This window comes from Syngnathus leptorhynchus, chromosome 11 (genome assembly GCF_054491065.1).
Source record: "Syngnathus leptorhynchus isolate UIUO chromosome 11, UIUO_Slep, whole genome shotgun sequence".
Lineage (NCBI taxonomy): Eukaryota > Metazoa > Chordata > Actinopteri > Syngnathiformes > Syngnathidae > Syngnathus > Syngnathus leptorhynchus.
This window is the reverse complement of record NC_141205.1, coordinates 6,057,701-6,069,977: the sequence shown is the minus strand read 5'-3', so window position 1 is coordinate 6,069,977 and position 12,277 is coordinate 6,057,701. Positions and strand designations below refer to the sequence as shown.

At 39.9% G+C, this 12,277-nt stretch overlaps 1 protein-coding gene across 1 annotated transcript; it reads left to right on the top strand.

Annotated features, from left to right (window-relative positions):
- The first annotated feature begins 1,779 nt into the window (after window positions 1–1,779).
- On the top strand, window positions 1,780–10,075 carry mapkapk2a (MAPK activated protein kinase 2a). Its single transcript, XM_085924723.1, has 10 exons — window positions 1,780–2,568; window positions 6,299–6,438; window positions 7,432–7,496; window positions 7,586–7,665; window positions 7,748–7,874; window positions 7,956–8,031; window positions 8,112–8,236; window positions 8,320–8,405; window positions 8,490–8,570; window positions 8,645–10,075. Exons 1-10 carry the CDS (start codon window positions 2,329–2,331, stop codon window positions 8,792–8,794), a joined length of 1,170 nt encoding a protein of 389 aa, XP_085780849.1. The 5' UTR covers window positions 1,780–2,328; the 3' UTR covers window positions 8,795–10,075.
- Window positions 10,076–12,277: the final 2,202 nt, after the last annotated feature.

Sequence of the window (12,277 nt, the reverse complement as noted above, 5' to 3'; positions counted from 1 at the left end):
CCAGCAGCTATGCACGGGAATCATCACAGCATGGAAAAGTTGTCTGGTTTCGTTAAATGCATCTCGGATTTGCCTTGGGGGAGAAACACAATGGGGAACACACTGTCCTGATCTAAAGTCACGTCACGGCTCTATAACTGGTGTTAATTCATCAGCACAAAGCTGTGAAAGCTCAGCCAGCACACTCAAGTTTCAGACATCTCTCACAATAGCCGGGTGTGTAAGAGTATTTAAAAGATACGTGTGTGTGCATATTTGGGATCCATGACCCGGGGTAAGAAGACATGAGACGTGTTTCTTACGTAACTGACAAAACTTAAGTGAGCCATATTATTACCATGGAACCAGAACACAACCATTGACACGTCATTTGGACAAGTGAGTAAATTTTAATCGAATACAATATACACTCTCACAACAAGTTCAAATTTCTGTTATAGATTCATAATGTTAGTTCATGTCCAAATCCCACTGCGATGGTCTGAAATTCAAATTAAGATGCCGGTTATTGTCGCAGTGGTTTACACAGTTGTCTTTTACGTAGATAACTTTGGATTGGACCTGTGATTTAGTATAAAGACCATTTAATTTGATTAAGTCTCATTGTTTTATTAATCAATTCAATTAAGACATGTTTGCCTATTTTAATGTAACTACCTGAGCATGTCAATTCAAATAGTGAAAAGAATATTTAAGATGAAGTATTTTCAAATGAAAATGAGCTGCGGCACCTATAAAAAGTAAAATATGGAACGTATCATAGACGTTTATAATAGTAACGCTTTAAATGTCATCCAAACCCCACGTCCTGTTAAAATCAAACATGAAAGGCCTGACATCTAGTGGTTACAAGAAGAACTGCAGTAAACAGCAAATATGAACGAGTTAAAGAATTTGATCACATCAGTTCGTGTCTTGAACTATAAAGCCTTTTGTATTGCCACGCTACTTAACATAAATGTAAAACAATAAATAATATGTTTAAACATTTGTAACATAAAATAAAATGTGTTTTTTTTGTTATTTATAAGTGCGTGGAATTGTTTTACCCCTGAGAACAAAACCTTGTACTTTAGTCCATAAACCTGAACCAAGATGTATTGACTACATTCTGAAACGGTTTTCTATATGTCAAATAAGAAGTTAGTATTATTTTAAAAATAGACCGTCATGCGTGTCCATGATCATTAGGAAATAGGGGCGACAACACTGCCAATCAATCACCTTAACTTTGCAACCTTGGCGCGTGTCCGTGGGCTGGCTGGTTATAGAGATTACCGGTTCTATTTTTATCTTTGCAGCTTTTACTATCATAACAGAACAAGTGGCTCTCGACTGAAACTGCAGCCAGTTACGATCTGAGTAAATGCATCAAGTCCAATTAACCAATAACGCCTGCTAAAACGCAGAATGCACTTTCTTTTGAAATAATGTGAAAATAGATGTGAAATTCCCCGTCTTACAGTTTTGAGAACCATTACGGCTCCTCCGTTTCTCCGTTTTTCTTTTCCCCCACCCACAAATCTTAAATGTCCCTGATTTGTAGAACAACTTGTCAAAACATCAATATCCTACTACAAAAAAGCAACATACAAAAAAAATCACAGGAAACATTCAGGTCACCTACTGATAAATCACTAAGTAAGAGTAGTTTACAAACACCTTTATTTTAAATTGTAAATAAATGACAAAATATACAAATAATAAGACAAGCCTAAAATAGAATTTTGCTTGAGTGGTCCGCTTCTCCTTTAAGTGCCGTAAACGAGACTATGACGTCAGCAGTAAAACCTGCCCTGGCTGGGTGTCTGACTTGGCCCTCGGAAAAGTGAAGTGTTTGCCGTGCCGCCTCCTGCTAACCGAACTTTCCTCGCCGTGCCGTTTGGATTTCTTCAAGTTTTTTTAATTTTATATTCTTGTTCGACGGTACCCGCTTGGCAACGTGCCTCTCTAAAACATTTTTGAGGGGATGTTTGGCGAAGAAAAAAGTTCTTGGAGGATCCGGTGATCGGCAGCCAGTACCAGTGATGGATAAGCTAACCGAGAGCTGACTTGTTAGCCGAAAAGTCAAAGGTCAAGAATAGGAGCGAATGGACATGCTAACGACGAGCTAGTTTAGCATTCTACCGGCTAATCGAGTGACTTTGTTAGCGGCCGACGAAAGCTGGCCGCTGTTTGCTTCCTCGGGCCTGGTTGCGACACCGCGAATAGTTTGTCAAAAGGAAGCTAATCCAGGAAGAAGCCCCTGCCTTAAAAACGGACTTTTGATCAGGCCGGTCGAGGGAGTTTTGACACGAGAGCTTGTCGCTTAGCCCTCAGACGAAAACAATGCTATCCAACGCACAGAACCAGCCGCTCTTTCCCAACCCGACCGGGCAACAGAATCCCGCCGGACAGCCTAACCCTGCGGGCCAGTTTCTCCCCTTCCTGAGCAGACCCACCTTACAGATAAAGAAGAACGCCATTACAGACGATTACAAGGTGACCAGTCAGGTGCTGGGGCTTGGAATCAATGGCAAGGTGCTTGAAATCTTCCAGAGGAAGACCGGGGACAAGTATGCACTAAAGGTAGGCTCGACTCGAACGCAACATCGGATGTGTATACTCATCTAAGCGAAACCCATTGTCTCACACGAAAAAAATTCCCTGCCGGTTATCTGGGTCTCTTCCTGCTTGAGCTGTCATAACATGCCAAAGCGAAAAAAAAGTTCTAACACAATCTAATCAAATACAAATATCACTCAGGAATGAAATGCACTATGCATCTAATTCTTTCCCATTTAGAAATCGAAATGTGTCAGATCAAGATCGATCTCACTGAAAAGTGGTTGACCAATTTTTTTTTTTTAGCCCCGTTTCTTTCACTGTGGATTGAATTACAAATAAGAGACAAGAAAGTTTACGATTTCACAACGTGACTGATTTAATCGCAGCTAATAAAATAATTTTGGCCTTTGCTTTCGATATAAATTGGATGTAAATTCATTTCAATGGACTAAAATACTTCAGAATTAGATGACATTTGGTTATATGAAAAAGCAAGCTCCCTCTTACCAATTTGCTTGAAGAGATATCCCGCCTGCCCACGATAAACACTAAAATACTACCTGAGAATCATCAAATAAAAATAATGAAATGACGATGGGATTCCATTGTACGTCATCTCTAAAAATAGAAGCCCAAAACACTTTTTATCAACGAGTGTGAATGCATTTTTCTGAGATGAGCTCAAACAGACCTGTCGTGACATGACCACACCGGGTAATGACGGAATCGGGTCTATTGTCACATAGCTATTTCTTGGCTACATGGGATGTTTATCTTTCCAATTTCTCAATTGGATAAGGCAAGTTTTCATATGAACAGCCAACACTATGACATAGTAATGTCAGGTGTTTTGCTGGTGAAATACTTCTCAAGCTGTGAAGTTCCCTAAAAGCTGCAACTCTGTTTGTGATGCTCCTTTTTAGGGAACATGCAGTTTGTCAATGATTAATAAGTACTGTCACATATTCAGGTGCTCCAGTCAAGGTCTTGTTTTTTTTTCTTTTTTTCTGGTGGCTATTTCTTTCTGAGGGGAACAAAAATTGATTGCACAAAGTCACAATTTGAAAACATCCTGTATCTGTAAAAGTTAAATAACTGGGTCACTGCTCTCCCGGTCTCCTCTTACGTGCTTCAAGTGACATGCTTTCCGCTCTTCTCTCTTGACGTGTTGGGCCTGTATACGCTCATACTTCGGGAGTTGTTTGGTGGCAAGATTTCCAAGTTTGGTTTCCTGGATAGATGTGAAATTCCAAATAATGATGCAGGCATCCTTGTGAATAATTGGCCATCTTTGAGAGAATTTGCAGTAGGAATGTGAATGTACAAATTGTTTTCCTAAAAATCTGTTTTAGCTGGATTCAGCAATTCCAGTTCAGTCACAGAGGAAGTGCTTGGCCATTTTTTTCAGTCACGAGACGCAAAAGTGAGGAAGCATTTGGAGGGAGGCCACGAGGAAGGAAGAGGCTGTGGCCTTGCCCCCTAACCTTTCTTTTGAGGGTTATATTTGTGTTATTTATGGAGTCGGGGCTTTTGCTACTTTGGCAAGGATTTTTTTTTCAGTCCTGGAAAGTTGTGAATGAACAAATAAATTATTACAGTTAATGCAATATTACAGTAACTCGCATGATATGGTTGGCATAATATTTACGGAATACTTCAAAAATAAATAAGGCAATTGACAATCCACTCAATGTTGTGTGAGGCGGCCATTAAGAGGAAATGTTATTTGTGAAGCAGTGTTAATGCTTTCCCCATTTGTTGTTTCAATTTCACCCTCACTTCCTCCTCAAGGTCAGCCACTCAGTTTTATGACTACGTTGTACCCCGTGACATTTAACGTATTTACCCATTATGTCATTGCTAGCTGCCGTCATAGCTATCAAATGCAAATAAAGTTTTACGAGCAGAATGGAATTAAAAATATATCCTGCTTTTACATTAGGGGAAACCATCGCGGAAAAAACCTGTATTTATTTACGTTTCGGAAGAGTCACACACAACTATTTACAGTCAAAGTGGCTGTTTGTCGAGTATTGTATAGTTGAAGAGATTTCAGTAATCAGATTGACACATAAACATGTTTGCCTCACACCAGGCAAACACATACGTGAGCATATCCTTTTGTAGAGTTTGGTTGAATCCCTAAGAGGCTTTTATGACTGATTCAAGCTTAAGCGTTGCATCTGTAATCTCGAGTCCACCGCCTTATCATCCTTTAAGCGTGATTTCTCTGGATCTATTCTGGCTGTGGCTCAAGTGGCAGGTGGACACTCGTGCATCTTTCGCTCACCCCACCTCCCGGTGTCCTGCCAGTAGGCTCTGGACGGAGCCTTTGTGTTTGCGTCAGGAAGTGCATTGTTTGCCCATCTGCACCGTCCTCCTCACCAGGCTTCAGGATTTAATCTCAAAGGGCCCAAAACAGATGGGTGGGCCACACAGTTATTGACAAAAAACACTGGGGGTGTTATGTATATATTTTCTTAATGAAGGAGTAGGTGGGACGATGGGGGGGGGAGTAGTGTTTGTTATATTTAGATTCAGCTTTGGCTATTTTAGTTCGTGGCCTTGTCTCTTCTTACAGCCCTGGCTAGTTCCTCTTTGACATTTCAGGCCCGAGCACAAGAGAGAAAATCACAGTTTTAATTTTACTACTGCAAATGGTGGCGATTATTTGAACCCGGTTAAGATAAGCCTTTTATTTAAATGTGTTAGTTGGTTGATTTGAACATTTCAACAGAAATGACATTAATCACCATAAAAGTCATCTATAAAAGCAACAAAAGAAAAGGAATATTTTGACTTCTCGAAATGCAAAAATGGTGAAAGAAAGTTGAGAAAAAAATGAAATTATATTATGATCAAGATGATTGACCATGTTGATGCATTACTCAGTCTAAGATACAACAAAGGAGAGCTAAACCTCTTCCCCAGACGCTTTGGGGGAGGCATATACTTTGACTCACACCCCCTTTCTTTTTGGGCTTGATGTAAAGCAGTGATTGTAAACTGGTGGTCTGCGACCCTCTAGGGGTCCGTGACGCTATTGCAGGTGATCAGCAAAATTGGAAATGGAAAATATTTTTAACATTTTAGAAAATAAAATTGGTTCATTATTTAGACTTGTTTTATTTTCTAGCTAATTTGTGAATCATTTACCCATTCAAATTGTGTCATCTGTATCTGAGATTCCCAAAATAGACATAAGACAAATATATAAATAGCTAGCAAGAAATAGCTGGTATAAGTCTATCCTCCTTTGGTGCAAAATAAAATAATATTTCGTCAAAACAGTGGTCCCCGAGTTGCTTCTTGGTTATAATGGTGGTCCCTTGAACAAAAGCAGTTGAAAACCCCTGACATAAAGCATAAGTGGCAGCTGCTATTACTGCTATTAATTTCAGTTTTTATCATTAGAGAATGTGTAAATCAATGTCCCATACAATAAAACATTTGCACATTTATTTTGTTTGCAGAAAACCTCAAATAAATACATTCGCAACTAGGCTCAAAACAGAACCTCTGGCAATTTTTTATTCGCAAGACAGCAATTGGTTCAAAATAAATCATTGGCGTTAATATGCAAAGATCAACTCCCACCACAAGAGGGCGCCATATCTGCACATAATCATCTCTGCAATGCACGGTCTATATTTTGCCAAATGATGGCAGCATTGGGTTTCTTTTTGTCTCGTGTGGCGAGTGATTCAATTTACCACATGCCTGGTCTTGTTATTTCTGTCCCGTCATCCAGATGCTGCAGGATTGCTCAAAAGCACGTCGAGAAGTGGAGCTCCATTGGAGAGCATCGCCTTGTTCCAACATTGTCCGGATTATTGATGTCTATGAAAACCTTTATCAATCCAGAAAATGCCTGCTAATTGTCATGGAGTGGTGAGTTAATAAATCCAGAAAATAAAAGGTCCCCCAGATCAAATAAAAACAAACCCAATATCAAATTTAATGGCGTGATTTAACAGATGCCACTGCTAAGACAGGCAGTTTCTTCTCATAATCAAGTTCCTTTATGTGAAGTCTATTATTTTGTTCATGACAATGTAAAATGAGTGTGATCAAAAGTGTGCGCAAATGTGCATTTACTGGCACCATTCTCACCTCTGATGATAATTCATCATCTCATACAGTCAAGAACACAGATGTGCAAGACAGAGAGGCTTCTCATTTGGTGATCAGTGGCTGGCGCAATCGAGCACGTGCAACTGGCGTTTCTCCGCAAGCAAAAGTGAAAGATTTTGAGAATATCGAAGTGTGTTGTGGTTAGAGGCTGTCCCTCGCGTTCAGACCGCGTGTGCCTTTCTCACCCTTGATGATAATTCATCACCCCCATACAGTTCAAGAACACGTGGAAAGAGAGGACCTAAAAACCAACAAAATGCAAATCAGAGAGGCTTCTCATTTGGTGATCAGTGTGCAGCTTGCGTTTCTCTGTAAACAAAAAGCGAAAGATAGATTTCGAGAATATCGAAGTGTGTTGGGGTTAGAGACCCTCCCACGCTCTTTACAAGCATGTTTTGTGCAGTCATGCATCTTTGGTCACACTCACAAACCCCAAATCGTGACTGCGAAAGCACGACATTCAAGACATTTGAATGAATCATGTCAAGCCGACTGTGTTAGCATATTCCCATGCATCACTTCATTCAGTTGTACCACTAACCAATGATGACTGTATCAGCAAGTGTGCACGTTCCATAAATACAAAAATAAGTGCGTTTAATGACCATTCACTTGCGCATTCATTTCAAACGGAATCAAATGATTCGTGTGGATCGCCATCACTCATTGAATTGGCTTTTCCCAATTTGAATCGTTCACGAACTAGCAATCATTTCCACATTGGAAAAACGGATGCATCTTTTGTTGCAGCATGGATGGAGGCGAACTCTTCAGTCGAATCCAGGACAGAGGGGATCAGGCATTCACAGAGAGAGGTACAACATCACGCCGACTGCATTGCCGTACTATAATGTACCAGTGCTGACATTCATTTCATCTTAAACGTGTTTATTCCTAATGCCAGAGGCATCTGACATAATGAAAAGTATCGGCGAGGCCATACAATATCTCCACGCTGTCAACATCGCCCACAGAGATGTTAAGGTAAGCGCGTTCCGTCACCCCTCTGTTCGGAACAGTCCGACGGAGAAGTGACATCACTCACTTTATGTGAAACGTCCCGTAGCCGGAGAATTTACTGTACTCCACCAAGAGGCCCAACGCTTTGCTCAAGCTCACCGACTTTGGCTTTGCCAAGGAAACCACCTCACATAACTCCCTTGCTACTCCCTGCTACACGCCGTACTATGTTGGTAAGTGTTCTTCACTGCATTTTGTAGCACGGCATTGCATTTCTCTAATTGTTTTTTATGTATTCATTTGACTTCCTACAGCTCCAGAGGTTCTGGGCCCAGAAAAATATGACAAATCTTGTGACATGTGGTCTTTAGGTGTCATTATGTATATTCTGTAAGTGATGTCTTTTTTTTTTTAACGTTGCATCACGTGAGATTTTTCGGTCGGTGCAACATGTAACTGTTCTTCCCCAGGTTGTGTGGGTACCCCCCTTTTTATTCAAATCACGGTCTAGCCATTTCACCCGGGATGAAGAAGAGGATTAGGATGGGGCAGTACGAGTTCCCCAATCCTGAGTGGTCCGATGTATCAGAAGAAGGTAAAAATACGACGCATGTTCATTTTGAGTCATCTCAAAAACTACATAATTGAAAAAAACACCTTGAACTATTCCAATTGCAGCTAAACAGCTGATCAGGACCCTCCTGAAGACGGAGCCCACCCAAAGAATGACCATCACAGAGTTTATGAATCACCCATGGATTAATGTAAGCACAAGCCCCTTTCAGTTCAATCATTTTGCAAGATATTGTCTGTCCACTGAAGCCAGATTGTTAATTGTGTCCCTGCAGCAGTCGATGGAAGTTCCTCAGACGCCACTGCACACTAGCCGGGTGTTAAAAGAAGAGAAAGACGCGTGGGAGGATGTCAAGGTTTGTCACTTTGTCCTATTTGATTGTTTTTGGTCGACTGCTGCTGAAATGTGCCAATATGGCTCATCTTTCAGGAGGAAATGACCAGTGCCTTGGCAACCATGAGAGTTGACTATGAGCAAATAAAGATTAAGACCATTGAGGACTCGACCAATCCGCTACTAACAAAGAGGAGGAAGAAAGCCAGCAACGCCATTGCAGACGCTCAGTCCGCTGCTCACTAAGATGCACTCACAGATTGTAAAAAGAAAGCAATAAGTTGTCGGGGTGTGAGTCACACTGCATGGATTTTTCTCAGTGTTTTAATATGCCTAAAGTTTTGGAGAGTGCTCTTTTTTTTTTGTTCTATCAAGCATTTTAATGGCCCACTTTTTAGAGAGGTTCTTGATCTGTGGTTTTAGTTGAGCGAAGAGATTATCAATTCAAAAAAAGGCGAGGAGAAGCACTCTGTTATTTTTTGGTTTTTTTTTTATCTCAAATGTCATTTTAGCACTCGGGAGTAGACGAAGCCCTCATTGTTAGCAGTGTCTCGCTCCAACTCGTGAATGTTAAACAAAATGGCTAAATCCCCAAAACCAAACGAAAGGCAGTCCTTGACGAGTGGATTGTAAGGACTATCTTGACTGGAAATGAGCAAGGGACTCTTTGCTCATTTTGTGTGTGTGTGTGTGTTTGAGGTTCTGTTTGTCCTAGTGAATGTTCCCGGCAGGGCCATTCTGACCTGTAGCCTCCGCTAACCTTTCTGGGCTCTCACCTGCCTTAAGACATCCTCATTACAGGTCCAGTCTCCGGGCAGAGAAGGTTGCGCCACCCGCACGTAGCTTAAAAAAAAAAAGAGAAAAAAAAGAAAAAAGATTCAATTGTATTTTTTCACGGATTTTTACAGACATTTCCGCACATGCCTTATTGACTTTTTTGTTTGTGGCATTTCGTAACGTCATGTTTGGCTGCCAGATTACAAGTTGAAGCTATGCAGATGGTGCGTCGGCTCAAAAGCACTGCTTGGACCTTTTGGCGATGGTGTTGGGTATCGTTCGATCACTGTATTGGAAAGATGGGAAGTGTGTGTTCTTGTCATCTGGTGTGAGAAGAACAGTGTGACACAAGTGGTTAGTAGCTGCCATTCTTGAATTTCTTTTAACAACAAAGTGCACCTCCAAACGTCCTGCCCGAAAGTACAAAAGAGCATCTCTTTGTTGTGACACACCAGCAGCAAGCTATCGTCACAATCACGGGGTGTAATTGATGGTTCCTCTTCAGTGTTCTCTCCATTTAGGACCTCCCAGCTGACTTGGGATCATGGGAACGGATTGTGTTCCTTCATTTTTCTTTCTCTTTGTAAGTACACCAACATTCTGTAGCACATATTTCGCACTGTAAAAAAAATGTATGTTGACAAAATCTTTTACTTTTTTTTTTTCCTGCACATTTTAGTCTTTTTTTCTGTTCAATTGCAACTGCCATACTTTTGTCTGCTTGCTTTCAATTAAAACATACAAACCAGGCCTGCATCTTCACAAGATTTTTTCTCTACTATTTATTTTCAATGTAAATATATTAATTACAACATTCAAATATGATGATCACGTTTGAACAGCAACATGTCCATCATAATTGAATAAAACAGAGAATCAGTTCATTAGAACACAAAAAGATGCTGTTTGTTTCCAAAAGTGTGCTGACCCCTGAGATTTATACTCAGACTTTCCCCTTATCTCAGGGTCAACTTCCTGGAATATGCCCATTTCTACAGGCTTTGGAAACAGCCCCTTTCTGTACTTTTTGTGATTTACGAGGCACATTACTAAGCTTCCCTCACCGCTATAAACGTGACAGTTGGCATGACGAGCACTTTATTTGGCAGCCATCCAGGATGTCAACGGAGCAGAATAGCTGCCAATTTATCTGAAGAAAAAGCCCACTGACGTAAGTCAGCCTTCAAATTGAGAATCCAAACATCCAGGTGATATCATCTGGTGTGAATTGTCATTAAAATATCAATCAAAATACCAACTACATGTTATATATATATATATATATATATATATATATATATATATATATATATATATATATATATATATATATATATATATATATATATATATGTATTTATATATATTTCTTTATAGGTATCATTTATATAAATTCTACACATATATATAGAGAGAGATGGATATATAGATATATTTAAATGGAACCTAAAGCTGCTGCCCCCGTGACCCGACCCCGGTTAAACGGAAGTAGATGGATGGATGATGGAGATACATATATATATATATGTATGTATGTATGTATGTATGTGTGTGTGTGTGTGTGTGTGTCAGTATGCTCTACGACGCAAAGATGTGTATTCCAGCCAGCACTCGTGTTTAAAGGCACGTATGTCACGAGTGTGCCATCTCAGGAAAAAAAAAAATCCCAAACCTGCCAATTACGAACGTTATGACTGAGTCATGTCTGTTGACCTGTGTTTCTTAAAGTGAGAAAGAAAAAAAAAAAAAGATTATTCATCCCCACTATTTTTTCTTTTCTTATACAGCTTTCCAAAAGTCCAGGGCTCATGTAACAGATATGACTCAAAACACGTGAGCAAATTTGTGCTTGGCATTTTCATTTTCCCTGACGTTCGATATTGAACATTTTTTCAGGAAATGTCCACATTTGTGTCGTAAAGGAAATGTGCTGGACTTGATATACATAGCTTCTGTTTTCACAGATAACCCTTTTCAGAGGTTGGGGTGTGGTTTTCAAAGAGGTCCATTTTTAGATTTGTTACGATGTCATGTCAGCCTCAAAACTGTTTCGATGACCTCAATGTTTAACGTGGACAGTGAATGACACACCTTTGTATTTATGCTACATTATTTGCAGCAGTGCGCCATTGTGCTTCACATCCCATGATTCATATCTGCTCACGCAGGAAGCAGGGTGACCCACGTTTGACTAAGGAGGCCAAGAAGTGAGACATCGTTTTGCAAAATCTGTATCCTAATCGTTGGACTTTCTGTTTTTTTCAATTAGCTCCTCTAATCATATTTTGAATCGTAAGTTTAAACCTGCGTTAACGGGCTGTGAATATGGCAGCACGTAATGTGTGCACAAATATTTAAAATCTTCAAATATCTGGACAAATAACTAAAATCGAACTTCATTGTCATTTGTCTTCTTTTGAATACATGCATCTCACCAAAAGGTAAAGGGTACACTTTCATTGAAATGTTTATAATTAATCTACAATAGGTTTTACTTCTTTTTTTCTTGCTGTTAATTCGTGCCATGGTCATCTTTTGTGAATAGTTGTAGTGGATGTCATCCATGACTGAAAGGTATCCTGGCTGCCGTTTTTTTGAAATTATGTTATTAGGTAGTGAGCCGTAAACAGAAAACCACAAAACGTTTTTGTTTTGTAACGATTCAAGCTCGAGGTTGCTACTCTGGTTTACTCCTTACTAATTTTTACAACGTAAAAGGGAAAACTGCGGTTTTAGCATCAGCCATCATCGGCTTGAGTATCATCAGTACAGACAGATGGCAAATAGTTTCCCAAGAAACCTCATGCACAAAGTTTATCGTTCCTCCATCATCTGCTAGTCTCAGTCTCATCTCAGTCACCACTGCTACTTTCATAACGTTTTTCAATCTTCAACTATGTTGACTGACACATATGTTGACTACTTTTGGTCGAAATAAAACCAGCTCGGTTT